This window comes from Nerophis ophidion, linkage group LG13, assembly GCF_033978795.1.
Source record: "Nerophis ophidion isolate RoL-2023_Sa linkage group LG13, RoL_Noph_v1.0, whole genome shotgun sequence".
Lineage (NCBI taxonomy): Eukaryota > Metazoa > Chordata > Actinopteri > Syngnathiformes > Syngnathidae > Nerophis > Nerophis ophidion.
The window spans coordinates 44989114-45012275 of NC_084623.1; the positions used below are offsets into that span (position 1 = coordinate 44989114).

Here is a 23162-nt window from a genome sequence, read left to right on the forward strand (position 1 = left end):
ATATATATAATTTTTTTTTTTTTTTTTTGTCATGAAAAAGGGAGGTTTTTTGGGTTGGTGCACTAATTGTAAGTGTATCTTGTGTTTTTTATGTTGATTTAATAAAACTAAAAAAAAAACTAAAAAAAAATAATAATAAAAATTAATAACAAATTATTCTGCGGCATGGTACCAATCGAGCCCGGTGGTTGGGGACCACTGATTTAGAAGGTCTTAATTTTGACATGCTTTGACTAAACTGCTTGACTAATTGATCGATATCACCCTGAAAACAGCGTACAGTTCTGACCCCTTCCTTTACAGTAAAGTGAGGTGTTAAAAGTCAAGATAAAAAAACGGACAGATCGCACGTGAAGCTGTCAAAAGAAAAAAAACAAACAGAGCGAGCCCAAAAATACCCAGGCGCTAATTCAGCAAACACGCCAGGCTTGTTTTTTTTCTTAGGCCGCAGGAATTGTCAAGAAAGAAAAAAAAAAAAACATCCCTCTCGCTCTTTTCTGCCGGAATGCCTGACTGACCCCCGGCAAATGAAAATAATCCACAGTAATTAGAAGTGGGCTGGTCTGTTCCTGAGAGCCCCCGGGAGGCCGGGTAAACATGGCGGAGGGGCCATTGGAAGGAGGTGGGCTGGGGGCTAGGAGGGGGCGTGTGGGGGGGTGACTGAGCTGACCTTGTCCACATAAAGCAGTGATTTATGAAGTGCAGGGCACAGCAGCAGGGCTTCTGTCTTCTCCCGCAGAACCAAATTACTGAGGTGGAGATTAACACGCTGCTCACGACAGGCCTACTTCCAGGCCCGAGGAAACTTTTTATTTACATTTTCCTCTTTCATTTCCTCCGCCGCTGTCTTATTGCTAATTGCTTTGTATTTTACTCTTGTGGTGGCTCAGTTGATAGCTTCTAAATACTGATAGTCTATATCAGGCCTGGGCCATTATTTTGACTCGGTGCCAAATCTGGAGAAAAAAATTGTGTCTGGGGGCCTGTATATCCATTTTTAGGAACACTAATACAAAACCTCACAATAATGTCTGATTGAATGCAAAAAAAGTTATGACAGACCGCCTTAAACGGAATGGTATTTTACATTTTTTACTGAAAGAGACACCCAGAATGTACATGAAAATTAAGAATGTGGGATTTACAATATTAACTATGAACGATAAAAGACTGAATATTGACAACATGTGAACATCACACCCACTCTCCATCGACATACCGTATTTCCTTGAATTGCTGCCAGGCAAAACTCGCTCACCAAATTAATAAGCGCATGCTTACTTTTACCGCCGGGTCAAATTTGTGACATCATGAGTTACGTTTTCCCTGCCGTTTATTTCAAAATGGTGGAGGCGTTATTTTTGCTTTTACTGTGTGTAAACTAGGGGTCTTGCTCCACAGCCATACAGATGACACTAATGGTTGTGATATAAAACAATTTTAACACTCTTACTAATATGCGCCACACTCTGTGAACCCACACCAAATAAGAATAACAAACATATTTCTGGAGAGTATTGGCTCTGTGGCACATTATAAACGCAGCATAGGGATTACCCATAATGTCTTGGGATTTTTCCCACACATACACATATTGCGCTCTACCACGGTATCGAGCACTATTCTCTGGATATATGTATGTATGTATGTATGTATGTATGTATGTATGTAAGTATGTATGTATGTTTGTATGTACGTATGTATGTGTGTGTACATATATATATATATATATATATATATATATATATATATGTAAGGCTTCACGGTGGAAGAGGGGTTAGTGCGTCTGCCTCACAATACGAAGGTCCTGCAGTCCTGGGTTCAAATCCAGGCTCGAGTTTGCATGTTCTCCCCGTGAATGCGTGGGTTCCCTCCGGGTACTCCGGCTTCCTCCCACTTCCAAAGACATGCACCTGGGGATAGGTTGATTGGCAACACTGAATTGGCCCTAGTGTATGAATGTGAGTGTGAATGTTGTCTGTCTATCTGTGTTGGCCCTGTGATGAGGAGGCGACTTGTCCAGGGTGTACCCCGCCTTCCGCCCGATTGTAGATGAGATAGGCGCCAGCGCCCCCCGCGACCCCAAAAGGGAATAAGCGGTAGAAAATTGATGGATGGATATATATATATATATATATACATATATATATACATACATATATATGTACATGTATGTATATATGTATATATATATGTATGCATATGTATATGTGTATATATGTGTATGTATGTGTATATGTATATATATGCATATGTATGGATATATATATATATATATATATATATATATATATATATATATATATATATATATATATATATACACAGTATGTATAGATAGATAGATAGATAGATAACTTCTTATTTATCTTTTTTACTATTTATATTACTATATTCTTGCGTATGCACCTTAGGGGATCTGCTCCAGTTTTGTTTTTCTTTGTATCTGTTCACTGTAACAATGACATTAAAAATGTATTTAATTTAATTCTATTTTAATATTTATGATACAAAATGTAATATATGCATTACAATACTCACTAGCATGTTACACGAGTAACCATAAAAAAACAAAACAAAATAGGACCACAAACAAAATTCTTGTAAAGGGCCACAAAAAGCCTGAATAGTGGAACTACTTCATGTGGATTTGGCTTCAATATCAACCGTCTCTTCTTCTCCAATGCTGGAATGCACCACATGGGCCTTCGACGTGTCGACATGTGGCCTTCGGCTGCAGCCCGGAGCGCGCTGGCTGCAGTCAGTTTGCAGCCCACACGGGAATCCACCTCTTTTTTTTCTACCATTGTGACTTCTCCCGCAGACCCCCGGCAGCAAAATCACCCGCATCAAAAGCATAAAAGCTTGTCATCCATGAAGCTGCACATCAGTTCAATCCGAATATGAAGTCATTTGACAGAGAGATTGCTTACAAAGGCAGGGGTGTCCGAGTGGAGCCGGGGGCCATGGGCTTTTCTAAGGTTTGAAGATTTTTAAATAAGTAAGTTGTAAAGAAAAAAAACATATACATATAGGTTTGAAAATAAATATAGATTGCTTGAATCAAATTAAGAACGTCTAAGACTACATACAACCCTATGAAAATGATGGTTCCTTCCGTGTCAATCGCTGAAGACCTGACTTGGAATGCTTCACTCCAAGCTCACCTTTAATCATTCACACACAGCACCGACATTGTAGAACAAAAAGTCAAATATGATTAATCTATATTATGGCAGCATATAGGAGAAAGTTACAAACAAATTTGATGTTAAGGGACAAACGGTAGACAATAAATGGATGGATGAATGGATGCATCCCATTGCACAAAACTGTGGTGTGTTCAAAGACCGTCTGGGGAAGTTGGAAACAGAGGCGTCACAATGGGAAGGCTTAAAGGCCTACTGAAACCCAGTACTACCGACCACGCAGTCTGATAGTTTATATATCAATGATGAAATATTAACATTGCAACACATGCCAATACGGACTTTTTAGTTCACTAAATTACAATTTTAAATTTCCCGTGGAGTTTCCTGTTGAAAACGTCGAGAATGATGACGCGTGTTTGTGACGCAGCACCACTTGCGGCTAAAAGTCGTCTCTTTTCATCGCGCAATTACACAGTATTTTGGACGTCTGTGTTGCCGAATATTTTGCAATTTGTTCAATTAATAATGGAGGAGTCAAAGTAGAAAGATGGAGGTGGGAAGCTTTTAGCCTTTAGCCACACAAACACACGGTGTTTCCTTGTTTAAAATTCCCGGAGGTGAAGCTTTACTATGGATCAGAGCGGTCAAGCGAACATGGTTGTCAACCGGCAGGTTTCGGTGAGAAAATTGTGGTAAAAAGTCGCCTCTTACCGGAGATCAGCAGAGCTTGCGCCGTCCATGCAGTTGCCGTGACTTCCCTCAGAGAATGGCGTCAACACACCCGTGGAAACACCCCTCCGACTATCAGGTACTATTTAACTCACTAAAACTCTAGCAACACAATAGAAAGATAAGGGATTTCCCAGAATTATCCTAGTAAATGTGTCTAAAAAAATCAGAATCGCTCCCAATGCAATCGCCTTTTTTTTTTTTTTTTCTAGCCCTTCACTCCCACTATCCTCATCCACAAATCTTTCATCCTCGCTCAAATTAATGGAGAAATTGTCGCTTTTTCAGTCCGAATATCTCTTGCTGCTGGAGGCTCACATTATAAACAATGTGAGGATGTGAGGAGCCCTCACACCGGTGATGTCATCGTCTGCGACTTCCGGTAAAGGCAAGGCTTTTTTATTAGCGACCAAAAGTTGCGAACTTTATCGTCGATGTTCTCAACGAAAGCCTTTCAGCAAAAATATGGCAATATCACAAAATGTTCAAGTATGACACATACAATGGACCTGCTATCCCCGTTTGAATAAGAATATTAAAGTAGGCCTTTAATTCCCAGTTAATATAATCATAACACTAATTGTTCATTATTATGATTTGTATGATGATAATCAATCTCTACTATACACTTTGATTTTTTTTTAATCATATTTCGGTGAATAGTGACTTATTTTATGATGATTATATGATAATTAATATTCTGGTTGGGTCGCGGGGGCAGCAGCCTAAGCAGAAAACCCCAGACTTCCCTCTCCACAGTCAGTTCATCCAGCTCCTCTCAGGGGATTCCGAGACGTTCCCAGGCCGGCTGGGAGATATAGTCCCCCCCAATGTGTCCTCGGTCTTCCGCATGGCCTACTACCAGTCGGACTTGCCCTAAACACTTCCTCAACGAGGCGTTCGGGCAGCATCCTGACCAGAGGCCTGAACCACATCATCTGGCATTTCAACCGCTTATACCCGTGATCTTGTCCTTTCAGTCATAACCCAAAGTGCATGATAGGGTGGGGAGGGGCGCAGATCGACCGGTTAATTGAGAGCTTTGCCTTCCGGCTCAGCTCCCCCTTCACCACGACGGATCGATACAAGGTCCGCATCACAGTAGACGCCGCACCGATCCGCCTGTCGATCTCACGATCCACTCTTCCCTCACTCGTGAACGAGACCTTGAGTTACTTGAACTTTTCCACTTGGGATAAAATCCCAACGCCCCGGAGACGGCACTCCACACTTTTCCTGCCGAGAACCATGGATTCGGAATCGGAGGTGCTGATTCTCAATTGAGTCGACTGCAAACCGATCCAGTGAGAGCTGAAAATCGTGGCCAGGTGAAGCCATCCGTACCACATCATCTGCAAAAAGCCCAAAGACAAAAAGTAATTATTTAAGGGGGGTTTCCAGTAGGTATCCATTCATCTCGGTTTACCTGACACATGTAACGTGACGGATTGCGGGATGCACTATTCACGTTCGAGTGTTGAATATCTTCGAATGTGTTTTGTGGCCATTCCAACTTTGACCACATCGCCAGCTGCAACGTAGAGTGGCGCTTTCCGTTGTTTCCAGCAGACTGCATTAAAGGAATGGGGCCGTATCAATTCCTTCCCTACTGTAGATATGTCCTAGACATGTCAATGCCATGGCCCTGTGATGAGGTGGCGACTTGTCCAGGGTGTACACCGCCTTGAAACTGATTGATTGATTGTTTGATTGACTGATTGATTGATTGATTGATTGATTGATTGATTGATTGATTGATTGATTGATTGATTTAAACTTTTATCAGTAGATTGCACAGTACAGTACATATTCCGTACAATTGACCACTAAATGGTGACACTTTTTCAACTTGTTTAAGTCGGAGTCCACGTTAATCAATTCATCAATTCCCCCCGAATGCAACTGAGATAGGCTCCAGCGACCCCCCCCCCCCCCCCCCCCCAAATGGATGGATGGATGGATATCAATGCCATTTTTAAGACGTCAAAAAACGATTTATTTTGTGTTTCAATAGAAGCGAGTTCCAACCAAATCCATGCAGTATTTTTTTTAGCAGGTGTAAACATACCACGTTTTTTCTGTACTAATACGTGACAATGTAATACGGGATTGGGGGGGGCCTTCACAAACCATGTGTATGAAGGCCTTTAAAGGCCTACTGAAACCCACTACTACCGACCACGCAGTCTGATAGTTTATATATCAATGATGAAATATTAACATTGCAACACATTCCAATACGACCAGTTTTGTTTACTAAATTGAAATTTCCTGTTGAAAACGTCGTGGAATGATGACGCTTATGTTAAAGCGTGCTCGTGACGTTATCGGTTTTAGCGGACATGTTCCCCCAGCACCACTCACGGCTAAAAGTAGTCTGTTTTTATCGCAGAATTACACAGTATTTTGGACATTTGTGTTGCTGAATCTTTTGCAATTTGTTCAATTAATAATGGAGACATCAAAGAAGAATGCTGTTGGTGGAAAGCGGTGGATTGCAGCTGCCTTTAGCAACCGAAACACAGCCGGTGTTTCTATGTTTGTTGTGAAGCTTTAACACATCAAGCGAACATGTTTCTCTACGTCAACCAGCAAGTTTTTGGATGGGAAAATGGTGATATTAAGTCGGCTCTTACCGGAGACTTGAGTGGATTATGCGACCAAAAAGGCAGCTGTGATCTTGGCTCCTCCATTGGCTTCTCTCAGAGACACTGGCAGTCACCGCAGCCATCCGACTTTCAGGTATGACTGTATAATCTCACTAAAACACCATTAACACAATAAGCAGATAAGGGATTTTCCAGAATTATACTAGTAAATGTGTCTAATAACATCTGAATCCCTCCCACTGCCGTCGCTTGGAGCCGTCGCCTGGAGCCGTCGCCTGGAGCCATTGCCTTTTCTTTTCTTTTTTTTTTTGTGATTCACTCTAACTTTCCTCATCCACGAATCTTTCATCCTCGCTCAAATTAATGGGTTAATCGTTGCTTTCTCGGTCCGAATAGCTCTTGCTGCTGGTGGCTATGATTATAAACAATGTGAGGATGTGAGGAGCCCTACAACCCGTGACGTCACGCGCACATTGTCTGCTACTTCCGGTACAGGCAAGGCTTTTTTTATTAGCGACCAAAAGTTGCGAACTTTATCATCGATGTTCTCTACTAAATCCTTTCAGCAAAAATATGGCAATATCGCGAAATGATCAAGTACGACACATAGAATGGACCTGCTATCCCCATTTAAATAAGAAAATCTCATTTCAGTAGGCCTTTAATGTGTTGCTCGGCCCCTGCCCGCAGTCGTGAATGACTGATTATCATTTTATAAAACAAACAAGAAGCCTTGAGGTAAACACGCCTTTCAAGTGTTTCCCCACCCTAAACATTATCTGCACACTTTCCTTAAACAGGTATGAAATTAATTTAGCCTGCAGCGTGCATGTGTTGATAAACAGCTTGTCCGCTATACAATAACAACTTGATCCGTCTAATATCTGCATATCACAGCGGTCTTTATAATAAATATGAATTACAGATCATAAATCTCATTTAACAGAGTCTCCGGCGTGTGTACAGGGAAGATTTGGGAGCTTTTTTGTGGCAACACACAGCGCTCCTTTTTGCATAAAATGGGTTTTATTCCGATTTAATTTGCAGAGAAAACAACTTATCCTCTGCTGCTCTTAGCAATACCAATACGAAGATATTTTCATTGAGTTTTATAGTCAATTGTGTGTAAAAAAAAAATTATAAAAAAAAAAAAGAAAGAAAGAAATGCTGTTATCCCCTCAAACACACCAAGTGACTTCAGTGCAGCACGCCATCTCCTGGCCGAGAAGAGAACTGCATCTCGTCCTAAAGTGGCAGACATGTTTGGTTCAGTGGTGTGTGCATCTTCTCCCCTGCAAAAGGCCCGCTCAGATTACTTTTATTTAATATACAATGCGTCATACAGCAAATCCCTCATCCTGACAGGGAGAAAATAGAACAGCTCATTCGGTTTGAGCTTTCCCCAATTTATGGCTAAATTAAAAAAGGCTTCCAACAATGGCCAAGTCGGGGAGGAGGCAGGAAATCAATGAGCGGGTTGACCAGGGTCTATGCTGGGTTCTCAGGGAGCACAAAACGACGGGAATCGGTGGCGGGGTCCTCATGCCTTATATACACATTTTTTTTTTCCCTCCCCTGTCCTTCCTGCACATTTGCTCCACGATTTGGCAAAACAATGGCTATTATCTGCAGATGGAAGGTCAATGTCAGAGAGTTGAGGCGTTATCCATCATCATCTGCAGCCCTCCTGCGCTTTATGAGCTGCCTAATAAACTCTGCTCGCTGACAACGTTTGTACTTTTATGCTCGCACGTAAGGACATCGCTTTTTGGAAGGATTTTTATTTTCTTGAGGTTGCTAACTTTTTGGGAGAGAAAATATAAGACGCAGGAGGCCCTCTTTGACACGTGTGCTGTTTTTGTTTTGTGCACCGGGTGATGAGGCAGATGAGTGCAATAATATATGTTGCTTATTATTAATGAAGTCCATTTTTAAAACGTGCAGAGGGCCAAAAAAGAAAAGGAACTGTAGTGCAAAAAAAGGCCCCCAGACTGCACTTTGCAGGAGTGTCATGTTGTTCCTATTATAGCCTCTTTTGTGAAGAAAAAGGATAATAAAAAATAATATGATGCAAAAAGTGATTAAAGGAGTCGAATTCAGACTCAGATTAATTTATGTTTAGTTATTCTTTATTAATATTAACACCGTTGCCTGTTTTAGAAATGTTTGAGCTTTAGGGGTGCTGGAAAAAAATCGATTCACATCTGAATCGCAATTCTTATTTATTCTGATTCGGTATTGATATATATATATTTTTTTTTAATCAATTTTTGTTTTGTATATATGGATAGATAGATAGATGCACACACGCACACACACACACACACGCGCGCACACACACACACAAACACACACATATGTAAATATTTCATCAATAGTTTTATTTTAACAATTAATCTTTAAGAGTTTTTTATACACCGGCAGCTTCGGGGAGCTTTGAAAAGGTTTTATGATCTTTTTTTATACCAAATATCATAATGCAAAAATTAGTTTAAATCAAAAATAGATTCGAAATCGAGTGGTCAACCCGAGAGTTGGAAACAAATCTAATTGTGATTTCTTGTATGGTTCACTTCTTTAGATAGACACTTTGTAAACAGTTTATACTCATAAACAATTGGGTGCAGAGGTGATTTCAGAGTTTAATTTAGACTAAAAGACCAATTTGAAGACTTTTTTTATTGATTAACGTCTTAACAATATTTTAAATTTGTGAGATGCATGGTGCTGAAAAAAATTTATATTTAGAAATTATAAATTATATATATATATATATATATATATATATATATATATATATATATATATATATATATATATATATATATATATATATATATATATATATACATACATATAAATTATTAGCTTTTGTAACCTCTTCTCTTATCATTTTATTCCAAATAATGCATCGCAAGACACTGCTTGGATCGAGAATCGATTCTGAATCGAATCCTCGAGACTCATATAGGAATCGACCCCGTGACATGTGAGCAATATTAATCAGCAAAATGATGACGAAATAAAACATGTTTGAAATAGTTCACTCTGAATACATTTAATGAGTTGACTATACCAGGGGCGTCCAAAGTGTGGCCCGGGGGCCATTTGCGGCCCGCAGGTCATTCTTTAACAATTGAAAAAAATAAAAAACATAAAAAGTGGTGTAAAAGCGCAAACAGGTGAAATGTAACAAGAAAATGTTGCATTGCTTTCATAACGCAAAGCTGCCATGCAGGCTGTTTCTTTCTTAAAAACATAATAATGAATCAAAATCATTGTCATTTTGAATTATTGACCTATTCAAGGCTTCAATTACGTCACATTAAATGATCCAGTTTGAGGTGTTTTTGGGGGAAAATGTTGCATATTTTGTGTTTTGCCATATTAAAAATTGAGCTGTTTTTTTAAAGAAGGGTCTAAATCAAACAAAAAAACATAAACAACAATAAAACCTAAAAATTTACGGATATATCTGAAGTTGATCTCGAGATTAATGTGCTAAAAGGAAACAGTAAAATAAAATTATAATTTATTTTTGAACACTTTAATGAGTAGGACACTTTTGGATCCCCAATTATTTTAGTGTGATTTGTTTTTAAGTGTCATAGCCCAAAACATAATAATAAATCCAAATCCAAAATTAAAGCTCCAATTATTATATAATCTCAAATTATCCACCCAATGAAGTTATGGGGTGAAAATATTGCATATTTTGTGTTTTTTCCTTTTTTTCCCCCTAATATTGATCTAGAGCAGTGGTTCTCAAATGGGGGTTCTTAAAGGGAATGCCAAAGGGTAAGGGAGATTTTTCATAAATATTCTAAAAATAGCAACAAATCAAAAATCCTTTATAAATATATGTATTGAATAATGCTTCATTCGCCAAAATATGAATATAAGTTCATAAACTGTGAAAAGAAATGCAAAAATGCAATATTCACAGTTGACAGGTAGATTTTTTGTGAACATTTCCCATAAATATTCATGTTAAAGATTTCTTCTTTTTTTTTTGTGAAGAAATGTTTAGAATTAAGTTCATGAATCCAGATGGATCTCTATTACAATCCCTGAAGAGGGTACTTTAAGTTGATGATTACTTCTATGTGTAAAAATCTTTATTTATAACAGAATCACTTGTTTATTTTTCACCAAGTTTTTATATATATTTTTCCAAATATTCCAATATTTGAGCAGTATTTTGCACTGTTATACAATTTAATAAATCAGAAACTGATAACATAGTGCTGTAATTTACTTTTTTATCTCTTTTTTTCAACCAAAAATGCTTTGCTCAGATTAGAGGGTACTTGAATTAAAAAAAAGGTTCACAGGGGGTACATCACTGAAAAAAGGTTGAGAACCACTGATCTAGAGATTGAAAACTTGAATAATAATGAAAATAGTAATACTAAATAATGACAATTTTTTTTTTTTTTTTTTTTTTTTTTTTTTTTTTTACCTAAACCCTTAGGGGTCCCCAGGATCATAACTGAGTGGAGCCCTAAATATATATATATATATATATATATATATATATATATATATATATATATAGGCGCCAGCGACCCCAAAAGGGAATAAGCGGTAGAAAGTGAATGGATGGATATATATATATATATATATATATATATACATATATATCCATCCATTTTCTACCGCTTATTCCCTTTTGAGTTCGCGGGGGGCGCTGGCGCCTTTCTCAGCTACTATCGGGCGGAAGGCGGTGTACACCCTGGACAAGTCGCCACCTCATCGCAGGGCCCAACATAGATAGACGAACAACATTCACACTCACATTCACACACTAGGGCCAATTTATATATATATATATATATATATATATATATATATATATATATTGCATTGTTTTTAAAAATAAAAAAATATGAAAATGGCCCCGCTTGCTTTGATTTTTTTTTAGTGCGCGGCCCTCAGTGGAAAAAGTTTGGACACCCCTGGACTATATGAAATAAATTCCCTTTTTGAAGATATTCCTAAAAAAAAAAAAAAAAAACTGGGGTCAATGGAAAAAAAAGATGGTTTAAAGAAGAATAGCCCGCTTTGATGCTTCATTAAAGTGTGCTGGCCTACTTCATCTCTTTAGAAGCCCCTTCTTGACCCCTCTCTGACCCCCTTCAACCTCTCCAACCCCCGTCACTCCAACGTTTTATTGCGGAGAGGAGTCGTTTCCGTCGGGGGGGAATGGACTGCAGTCGCGTATGCGTAAAATCACGCGTGCAACCAAAACATGCGGAGGAGGGGGTTTGTGTGTGTGTGTGTGGGGGGGGGTCGTCCAAACATCACCATTACTGTCATTTAATTGATACATCCTGAGAAGAAGAGGAGGAGGAGGGGGCGGCGGAGGAGGAGGAGGGTGTGTGTGTGTCTGTGCGGGACACCTGCGGGTGCGTGCAGACAGGAGGGGGTGACAACAAGAGAGGAGCGCGCGGAGGAAAAGTTGCAAAGCGAGTTGATGCAACCCGCCGGGGGGATTCGCCGAGCGTCTTCCGCGAAGCGAGGAGAGAGGACAGCACGCAAGCCCCAAGTCCCGCGCGGGATGTGTCCGTGAACGCAACGCCGGCGATGACAGGATAGGAGTTGAGCGACGACGCGGTGCGTGAGGCGCGGTCCCGCCGCTTCCAGGAGGCTCTTAAACTTATTTCGTATTATTTATTTGATCTTTTGCAACTCACTCGGACCACGCAAGAAGGAGTCTTTTTTTTTGTTTTTTTAAAAAACATTCCAAGTTTTTTTTTGTTTTTTTATACGCGGAGTTCCCACCACTTTTGCGCACTTTCGCGTGTCCCCAGAGGCTTGCGGCGCACGGTAAGAAAAAAAATGTTTATTTTATTTTATAATTTTTTTTTAAAGCCTTCGCTAAATTATCGCGGTGACGACGAATCAAGACTGTGTGTTAATTGTTTATTTATGTTTTCGTCGAGTCTAACAAAATGATTCACTCCGGCTTAATAATTAGTCATTTTGTACCTTTATTTTCGTTACTATTATTGCAACGATGTTAAAAATGTCTACAATGTGTTAATTTAATTCACACACAAAAAGAGTGGAACGCTAAAAAAAAAAAAAAAAAAAATCATTTCACAATTCGATTGTTTGAATCAAATACTTCATTTTAATGTGTCCTTCACTTTCTTATTGAGGCATTGAAAAATGTTAGCTTTTTTTATTGTTTTTTATTAATTCATTCGTCCTTCACTGTAAAAAAACATTTAAAAATAAATATTTTTTAATCATTTTTTAATATCTAGATAAAGCAATAAATGAACATTTCTCAATTCAAATTAGCCATTTATTTGTTTTGACATAATTATGACAATGTCCTCATAGAGTATAGAGTGTACACTGTTCTCTTCCACACCTTTCTTTGCACTTCTATATTTTTTTAAATTTATTTTTTAATATTTTTATATATTTACACATTGTTTTCTTGCATGCACTGTATGGAATGGCCTCAATCTCGATACCCTGCGTAATGACAATAAAGCTGATTCTGATTCTGTATGTTTGTATGTATAGATAAATAGATAGATACTTTATTGATTCCTTTAGGAGAGTTCCCTCAGGAAAATAAAAGTGTATACATATTAAAATTATTTGTATCGCATCATGTTTAATTTGTGCTGGATAGTACTTTATTGATTCCTTCAGGAGATTTCCTTTAGGAAAATTAAATTATATACATGTTAAAAATGATTTGTGTCGCATCATGTTTAATTTGTGTATTAAAATATATTTTTTACACTGTTTCCTATGAGCAAATGTATTATTTAACCTGCAAAATTGCCCAATGTTGTTGTTTGGGTGTTATTCCTCAGTGGGAGGTATAAGGTGGACGGTTCAGTGACATGACCTGATACTCATCACCTAGTCTTGATATCTCTTTGCTTATGTCTCCCGCAGATCTTGGACGGGTCAGGCCATGTGAAATTTTGCGTGGATGCCGTCAAGCCAGACGTCGGGAGCTGGCTGAAGTACATCCAGTTCGCCTCCGCCGCCCGGCAGCATAACCTGACCTCGTGCCAGATAGATGATCAGGTACGGAACTCACAAAAACATCAACTGAATTCTACGATGAGATGGGAAATTTCAGTTGCCGTGACTTTCCATCAAGTGCAAACACGCCACGAGGACCTTGCCGTGTTTCCTCCTCTCTGTCCCGTCTGCCGCTGTTGTCCTAAAAGGTGTTGTTGTGATCCAAGTCCGATAGCGGCCCACCCTGCTCTCACTTCTCTCGCACACACACAATGCGGCGTGCTGCAGACACTCCACGTTATCAGCGTGTGTTTTCATTCTGTAATTGTATGCCGGCTTCTGCCGCGCGGGGACCACAGGGCAGGATCAGAGGCGGGCCCCGTCCAGATGATGTTCCCCCACACTTACACTCTTGTCACGCTGGCGACGTAAACTCTTAGAGATGTCGGGAATGTCACAGTCTTTGGCCGCTCACCTGGCCGGGGCATGGCATGGGGGCCCCTTCACCTGTCTTTCTTAGAAGGGCGACGCCAGACTAAACTTTACCCGTCACGCGTCTGGAGCATTCCGCGGCATGACCCCTCATGTGAAAAAGGGGGATTTTTTTTTTCATATATATATATATATATATATATATATATATATATATATATATATATATATATATATATGTGCACCGAGGCCTCATATGAAAAAAGCTGATTTTTTAAAGGGACCTGAGGGTCAGTCACCACTCAAATACCGATTTGTCGTTCATAAAAGCGGATGGCAGACGAAATTTTACCTCACATGCGTGTGGATTATTCCGCGGCAAGACCCCTCATGTGAAAAAAGCATATTTTTTTAATGGACCTGGGGGTCTGTCACCTTGCTAATCCCGATATGTCTTTCATATAAGGGGACGGCAGACGAAACTCTACCTAATATGGGGGTGGGGTATTCCGCGGCATGACCCCTCGTGTTAAAAAAAATAATATTTTTTTAATGTGAAGGGGGATACATACACCGCTCTAATCCCGCCATACATTTTATAGAAGGGGACAGCAGACTAAATTTTACCTGACACAGGTGTAGAATATTTCGTGGCATGACCCCTCATGAGAAAAAAAGTGTGAATTTTTTTTTCATGGTCATGGTTCATTCAACTTTCTAATTCCGCTATATATTCCATAGAAAGTGATGGAGGGGTGCTGGACGGCAGACTAAACTTTATCTGATACAAGTGTTTGGCATTCCGCGACATGACCCCTCATGTGAAAAAAGGGGTTTGTTTTTTTTCATATGTGCACCCAGGCCTCATATGAAAAAAGCAGATTTTTCTAAGGGACCTGGGCGTCTGTCACCACTCCAATCCTGATATGTCTTTCATAAAAGCGAAAGGCAGATGAAATTTTAACTTACATGCGTGTGGATTCTTCCGCGGCAAGACCCCTCATGTGAAAAAAGCAGATTTTTTTAATGGACGTGGGGGTGTGTCACATTTGTATGCCCGATATGTCTTACATAAAAGGGGATGTCAGACAAAACTTTACCTAACATGTGGGTGGGGTATTCCGCGGCATGACCCCTCATGTTAAAAAAAATATTAGTTTTTCAATGTAAATGGTGATACGTACACTGCTCTAATCCCGCCATACATTTTATAGAAGGGGTCAGCAGAAATAATTTTACCTGACACAGGTGTGGAATATTCCTCGGCATGACCCCTCATGAGAAAAAAAGTGTGGATTTTTTTTTCATGGTCATGGGGGTTCATTCACCTTTCTAATAGGGTAATATATTACATAGAAGGTAATGGTGGGGTGCTGGACGGCAGAATAAACTTTACCTGACACAAGTGTGTACTATTCCGCGGCATGACCCCTCATGTCAGAAAAGGGGATTTTTTTATTTTTTTCATGTGCACCAAGGCCTGTTCGCCTCGCTAATCCCGCTATGTCTTTCATAGAAGGGGATGGGAGACAAAACTTTGCTTGACACTCGCATGGGGTATTGCACGGCATGACTCCTCATATTAGAAAAAAAGCTGTTTTTTTATGGACATGGGGGTCTGTTCATTTCTATAATCTCGCTATGCCTTTCATAAAAGGAGATGGCAGACTAAACTTCATCTGACCTGCTTGTGTAATATTCCGCAGCATGACCCCTCATATGAAAAAGATGGCTTTTTAATGGACCTGGGGGGTCTTTCACCACTCTAATCCCGATATGTCTTTCATAAAAGGGGATGGCAGACGCAATTTTACCTCATATGCATGTGGATTATTTCGCGGCAAGACCCCTCATGTGGAAAGAAGCAGATTTTTTAATGGACCTGGGGGTCTGTCACCACTCTAATCCAGTTATGTTTTCCATAAGACATATCGACACCTACCACATGGGTGAAGTATTCCGCGGCATGGCCCCTCATGAAAAAAAAAAATTCATGTGAATGGGGATATGTACACTGCTCTATTCCTGCCATAAATTTTATAAAGGGCAACACTACACTTCATTTTACCTGACACGGGTGTGGAATATTCCGCGGCACGACCCCTCATGAGAAAAAAAGTGTGATTTTTTTCATGGTCATGGGGTTCATTCACCTTTCTAATATCACTATATCTTCCATAGAAGGTGATGGTGGGGTGCTGGATGGAAGACTAAATGTTACCTGATACAAGTGTGTAGCATTCCGCGGCATGACCCCTCATGTGAAAAAGCTGGATTTTTTTCCCATGCGGATGGGAAAAAGTTTATTAATCGCACCATAAATTTCATAGAAGGGGACATCAGACAAAATGTTACCTGACACACGTGTGTAGCATTCCGCGGCATGACCCCTCATATTAAAAAAAAAAAGTTTATTTTTTCTAATGGACATGGCAGTCCATTCGTCTCTCTAATCCAACACTATATATTTCATATAGGAGACGGCAGACTTGACTTTATCTGACATGCATGTGGAATATTTTGCGGCATGACCCCTCATGAGAAAAAAGTGTGAATTTTTTTTTCATGGGCATGGGGGTTCGTTGACCTTTCTAATCCCGCTATATTTTCAATAGAAGGGGATGGTGGTGGTGTGCTGGACGGCAGGCTAAACTTTACCTGATACAAGAGTGTAGCATTCCGCGGCACGACCCCTCATGTGAGAAAAGTGGATTTATTTTTTCATGCAAATGGGGATCCCCTCCCTTTTCTAATCCCACCATATAGCAGACTACATTTTACATGTGAGCAGCATTCCGCGGCATGACCCCTCATATGGAAAGAGCTTTTTTTTTCTTTTTTCCATGGACGTGGTGGTCCATTATTCTCTCTAATCCAACACAATATCTTTCATAAAGGAGATCGCAGACTTTATCTGACATGCGTGTGGAATATTTTCGCGGCATGACCCCTCATGTTAAAACGTTTAGATTTTTGTTTTTTAATGGGAATGGGGATACGTTAACTGCTCTAATCCCACCATATATTTCATAGAAGTGGGCAGCAGACAAAGTTTTCCCTGATACACGTGTGTAGCATTCCGCGGCATGACCCCTCATATGCAAAAAACGTCTTTTTTTTAATGGACATGGTGGTCCATTCGTCTCTCTAGTGGTGGGCTGGACAGCAGACTAAAGTTTACCTCATACAAGAATGTAGCATTCCGCGGCATTACCCCTCATGTGAGAAAAGTGGATTTTTTTTCATGCCAATGGGGATCTGTTCACTATTCTAGTACCGCCATATATTTCATAAAAGGGGACGTCAGACTAAATCTAACCTGACACACATGTGTAGCATTCCCCGGCATGACCCCTCATATGAAAAAAGCTTCTTTTTTTTCATGGACGTTGTGGTCCACTCGTCTCTCTAATTGTTCACCTTTCTAATCTCCCTATATCTCAATGGAAAGGGATGGTAGTGTGCACGATGGCAGACTAAACTTTACCTGATACAAGAATGTAGCATTCCGCGGCATGACCCCTCATGTGAGAAAAGTGGATCTTTTTTTTCATGCGATTGGGGATCCGTTCACTATTCTAATCCCACCATGTATTTCATAAAAGGGGACAGCAGACTAAATTTTACCTGACACACGTGTGTAGCATTCCGCGGCATGACCCCTCATATGAAAAGAGCTTTTTTTTTCTTTTTTCCATGGACATGGTGGTCCAGTCATCTCTCTAATCCAACACTATCCATCCCATCCATTTTCTACCGCTTATTCCCTTTAGTGGTCGCGGGGGGCGCTGGCGCCAATCCCAGCTACAATCGGGCGGAAGGCAGGGTACACCCTGGACAAGTCGCCACCTCATCGCAGGGCCAACACAGATAGACAGACAACATTCACACTCACATTCACACACTTGGGCCAATTTAGTGTTGCCAATCAACCTATCCCCAGGTGCATGTCTTTGGAAGTGGGAGGAAGCCGGAGTACCCGGAGGGAACCCACGCATTCACGGGGAGAACATGCAAACTCCACACAGAAAGATCCCGAGCCTGGATTTGAACCCAGGACTGCAGGAACTTCGTATTGTGAGGCAGACACACTAACCCCTCTGCCACCGTGAAGCCATCCCACACTATATCTTTCATAAAGGAGATTGCAGATTTAACTTTATCTGACATGCGTGTGGAATATTTCGCGGCATGACCCCTCATGTTAAAACGTTTAGATTTTTGTTTTTTAATAGGAATGGGGATACATTCACCGCTCTAATCCCACCATATATTTCATAGAAGTGGGCAGCAGACAACATTTTTTACTTTATCTGACATGCATGTGAAATATATTTATTAATTCCGAGGCATGACCCCTCATTAAAAAAAAGTGTGGATTTTTTTTTCATGGGCATGGGGGTTCGTTGACCTTTCTAATCCCGCTATATCTTCAATAGAAGAGGATGGTAGTGGGCTGGATGGTAGACTAAACGTTACCTCATACAAGAATTCCGCGGCATGACCCCTCATGTGAGAAATTTTATTTATTTTTTTCATGCCCATGGGGATCCGTCAACTATTCTAATCCCGCCATATATTTCATAAAAGGGGACATCAGACTAAATCCAACCTGACACACGTGTGTAGCATTCCACGGCATGACCCCTCATATGAAAAAAGCTTCTTTTTTTTTTATGGACGTTGTGGTCCACTCGTCTCTCTAATTGTTCACTTTTCTAATTCCCCTATATCTTCAATGGAAGGGGATGGTAGTGTGTAGGATGGCAGACTAAACTTTACCTGATACAAGAATGTAGCATTCCGTGGCATGACCCCTCATGTGAGAAAATTTGATTTTTTTTTTTTTCATGCGAATGGGGATCCGTTCACTATTCTAATCCCACCATATATAACATAAAAGGGGACATCAGATTAAATCCAACCTGACACACGTGTAGAATTCCACGGCATGACCCCTCATATTAAAAAAGCTTCTTTTTTTTTCATGGATGTTGTGGTCCACTCGTCTCTCTAATTTTTCACCTTTCTAATCCCCCTATATCTTCAACGGAAGGGGATGGTGGTGTGCAGGATGGCAGACTAAACTTTACCTGATACAAGAATGTAGCATTCCGCAGCATGACCCCTCATCTGGAAAAAAAGGGATTTTCGTTTTATAGGCATGGGGGTCCGTTCACCTCGTTAACCCAGCAGTGTGTTTCATAGAAAAGGGACGGCAGACTAAACTCTACCTGATACATGTGTGTAGCATTCCACGGCATGACCCCTCATGTGGAAAAAAGGCGCATTTCATCTCCATGGCTGTCATTACCTCCACAAAGTTCTGTGTGCAAACGTTGATCATGGGTCAATGAAGAAAGAATTCACCCTTGGTACTGATACCAACTGACTGTGGTCTAACAAGATAAAACCTCGAAGGAACAAATCAACAGCTCCTCAATCACAACTTCCTAAAAGAAGTCCGCCTCGTGTTGCGTTCAAAGACACAAGGTGTCTGGAATCACTTGGCCTACTCCTCTGTTCTCAGCGACAGGCGGACAAACAAGCAGTGAGAGCTGTGTGTGTGCGAGGTGTGACTCGCTGTCAACACCGTGGTTCTGCTCCGGTGCCTGTGTAAGACTCCGACAGGTCTCGGACATGGCCGTGATGAGGCGATTGTTAACTATTACACACTGTCACGGCGCGGCACAAAGCGCCGTCTTTAAGCCTTCCGGGGGCCGACATTGGTGTTTTTGAAAACACACTGTAGGCGGCTCACAATGCTTGTCTGTATATGCTCAAAATGAATAGACTTAAATGTGGGGTGGTCTTGCAAAGGCCCCTCGTCAGGTTTTTTTTGCTACTGTGTGGATGGGGTTTTGTCTGGGATTTTTATCAGCACCCACGTATTTGATACTTGTGAGCGGGAAAAGTGCGGGCTGCCGCGGCCTTTGAGCATCCGTGCAAGATATCCACGACTACCCACCACGCAGTCTGATAGTTTATACATCAATGATGAAATATTAACATTGCAACACATGCCAATACGGCCTTTTTAGTTTACTAAATTGCAATTTTAAATTTCCCGGGTGTTTCTTCTTGAAAATCAATCCAATCCAATCCACTTTATTTATATAGCACATTTAAACAACAATAACGTTTCCAAAGTGCTGCACAGCCATGTTAAAAACAATTGTAAAAAAAATAAAAATAAATAAATAAAATAAATAAATAAATGAATAAAATAAAATTGAAAAAAAGTGTATATATATATTATGCTCCACCAATGTCGCGTAATGATGACGTGTACGCGTGACGTCACGGGCTTTTAGGAAATATTAGCGCTGAGCACACACACAGCTAAAAGTCGTCTCTTTTCATCGCATATTTACACAGTTTTTTAAACAGCTGTGTTGCGGAATCTTTTGCAATTTATAATAATAATAATGGAGAACTCAATGTAGAAAGATGGAGTTGGGAAGCTTTAGCCTTTAACCCCAAAAACACACAGTGATTCCTTGTTTAAAATTCCCGGAGGTGAAACTTTACTATGGATCACAGCCGTCAAGCGAACATGGATCCCGACCGAATGTCAACCAGCAGGTTTCGGTGAGAAAATTTTGGTAAAAAGTCGCTTTTTACCGGAGATCAGCTGAGCTTGTGTCGTCCATAAAGCTACCGTCGACTTCCCTGAGACATTGGCGTCAAGACACCTCCGACTATCAGGTACTGTTAAACTCACTAAAACACTAGCAACACAATAGAAATATAAGGGATATCCCAGAATTATCCTAGTAAATGTGTCTAAAAACATCTGAATCCATCCCAATGCAATCGCGTTTTTTTTTTTTTTTCTAATCCGTCGCTATCAATATCGTCAAACACAAATCTTTCATGCTCGCTCAAATTAATGGGGAATTTGTCGTTTTCTAGGTCCGAATAGATCTTTTTGTTGGAGGCTCCCATTAAAAACAATGTGAATATGTGAGGAGCCATCAACATGTGACGTCATCGTCTGCGACTTCTGGTAAAGGCAGGGCTTTTCTGTAAGCGACCGAAAGTTGCGGACTTTATTGTCGATGTTCTCTACTAAATCCTTTCAGCAAAAATATGCCAATATCGCGAAATGATCAAGTATGACACATAGAATGGACCTGCTATCCCCTTTTAAATAAGAAAATCTCATTTCAGTAGGCCTTTAATGGTAAATAGTAGAGGTGTAGTGATACAACTTTTTCACTTGAGTAATGGCCCATGTCGATATCAGCACAAACCTTCTATTGTTTGGAATCACTAACATTAGATTTAAAGGCCTACGGAAAAGAGATTTTCTTATTTAAACGGGTCCATTTTACGTGTCATACTTGATCATTTCGCGATATTGACATATTTTTGCTGAAAGGATTTAGTAGAGAACATCGACGATAAAGTTCGCAACTTTTGGTCGCTAATAAAAAAGCCTTGCCTTTACCGGAAGTAGAAGACAATATGCGCGTGACGTCACGGGTTGTGGAGCTCCTCACATCTGAACATTGTTTACAATCATGGCCACCAGAAGCGAGAGCGATTCGGACCAAGAAAGCGACGATTTCCCCATTAATTTGAGCGAGGATGAAAGATTCATGGATGAGGAAAGTGAGAGTGAAGGACTACAAAAAAAACAAAAAAACACTATACAGTGGGAGCGATTCATAAGTTATTAGACACATTTATTAGGATAATTCTGGAAAATCCCTTATCTGCTTATTGTCTTACTAGTGTTTTAGTGAGATTTTATGGTCGTACCTGTACAACCTGAAGGTCGGCCCCGCACCTTTCTTCAGCACCAGTCAACGGGTGGTAGGGATGCCCATCTCTGCCCTTCGCAAGGGACCCTCTTCGAAACACGATCTTTCGAAATGATCGCTGCATAATACACTGTACTTTGTGTGTCTGGTCAAATCCAACCGTGTTCGCTTGACCGCTCTGTTCAATAGTAAAGCTTCACCATCATCTTTCGGGAATGTAAACGATGAAACACTGGCTGTGTTTGTAATGCTAAAGGTGGCCGCAATACACCGCTTCCCACCTACAGCTTTTTCTTTGATGTCTCCATTATTCATTGAACAAATTGCAAAAGACTCAGCAGCACAGACGTCCAGAATACTGTGTAATTATGCGATGAAATCAGACGACTTATAGCTTGGATCGGTGCTGAAACAAAATGTCCTCTACAATGCCGTTTTGAGGCATGTTAAAAAAAAATAATGCACTTTGTGACTTCAATAATAAATATGGCAGTGCCATGTTGGCCTTTTTCTTCCATAAATTGAGTTGATTTATTTTGGAAAACCTTGTTATAATGTGTAATGCATCCAGCGGGGCATCACAACAAAATTAGGCATAAGAATGTGTTTATTCCATTACTGTATATATCGGTATCAGTTGATATCGGTATCGGGAATTAAGAGTTGGACAATATCGGAATATATTGGTAAAAAAGCCATTATCGAACCTCTCTAAATTTTGTAAATAACGACTAAAATAGAATCAATTGTGTGTTTATTGGAGAACATTTACATTTTAACCGGCTTTCCAGCTATGTTGCAGGACTGCTAGAATCCGAGATTTTAGATGCAAGCTGATTTATTACAATACATTTTTTTTTTTTCATGTATTTGTTTTTTGCTGATATGGGATCAATATTGGATCAGGACACCCCTAGAAAATCGCCAATAGGTTTTTTTTTAGAACCACAGAAAAGTTCTGATTCTTTCAGGTAGAAAACCACAGCACCAGATTAGACCTGAGTGAGCTCCCCAGAACTCCCACTCGCTGCTAAATCTCCTCTAAGAAGTGGATTTAAAACCAGATCCACCGCAGTGCCTTTAACGCAGATAATTTGCCGCCGGGATTTATACGACGACAGCGTCATACAAGCTCAGCAATTTCCAGGTGTGTTGGTCATTACGGCTCACTCACAAGCGCCGATTCAGACCTGCCGGTGTGAAAGTAAAGCTGGCCTCGGTTTTCTTATTCCTGACCCAGTTCTGTTTACCATAAAACTTTATGAGCAATCTCAGGAGGGCGAGCGTGTGAGTGAGGAAGGAATGAGTAAGGAGAGAGGGGGAAAATAGCTTGTTTTGTCTGGTCGGAGAAACTTTTCTTGTTGCACAATTTCCATTTACTGCAACGGCATTTGCCTGAATCAGGTAACAAAACATCTTTATGGAGATTTGCATCCTCAGCCGTGATATTAGGATCAGTTAAATGGATGAAATCC

At 40.3% G+C, this 23162-nt stretch overlaps 1 protein-coding gene across 9 annotated transcripts in view; it reads left to right on the plus strand.

Annotated features, from left to right (window-relative positions):
- Positions 1-23162, plus strand: part of mecom (MDS1 and EVI1 complex locus) — a 494327-nt gene that overhangs the window by 389210 nt on the left and 81955 nt on the right. For 8 of the 9 annotated variants that reach the window (XM_061919015.1, XM_061919013.1, XM_061919014.1 and 5 more), the window contains one exon: positions 13415-13549. In XM_061919015.1, coding sequence (XP_061774999.1) covers positions 13415-13549 — 135 coding nt within the window. Of the gene's footprint in view, positions 1-11897; positions 12320-13414; positions 13550-23162 lie in introns of those variants that run through there. The other variant, XM_061919020.1, reaches the window with a different exon arrangement.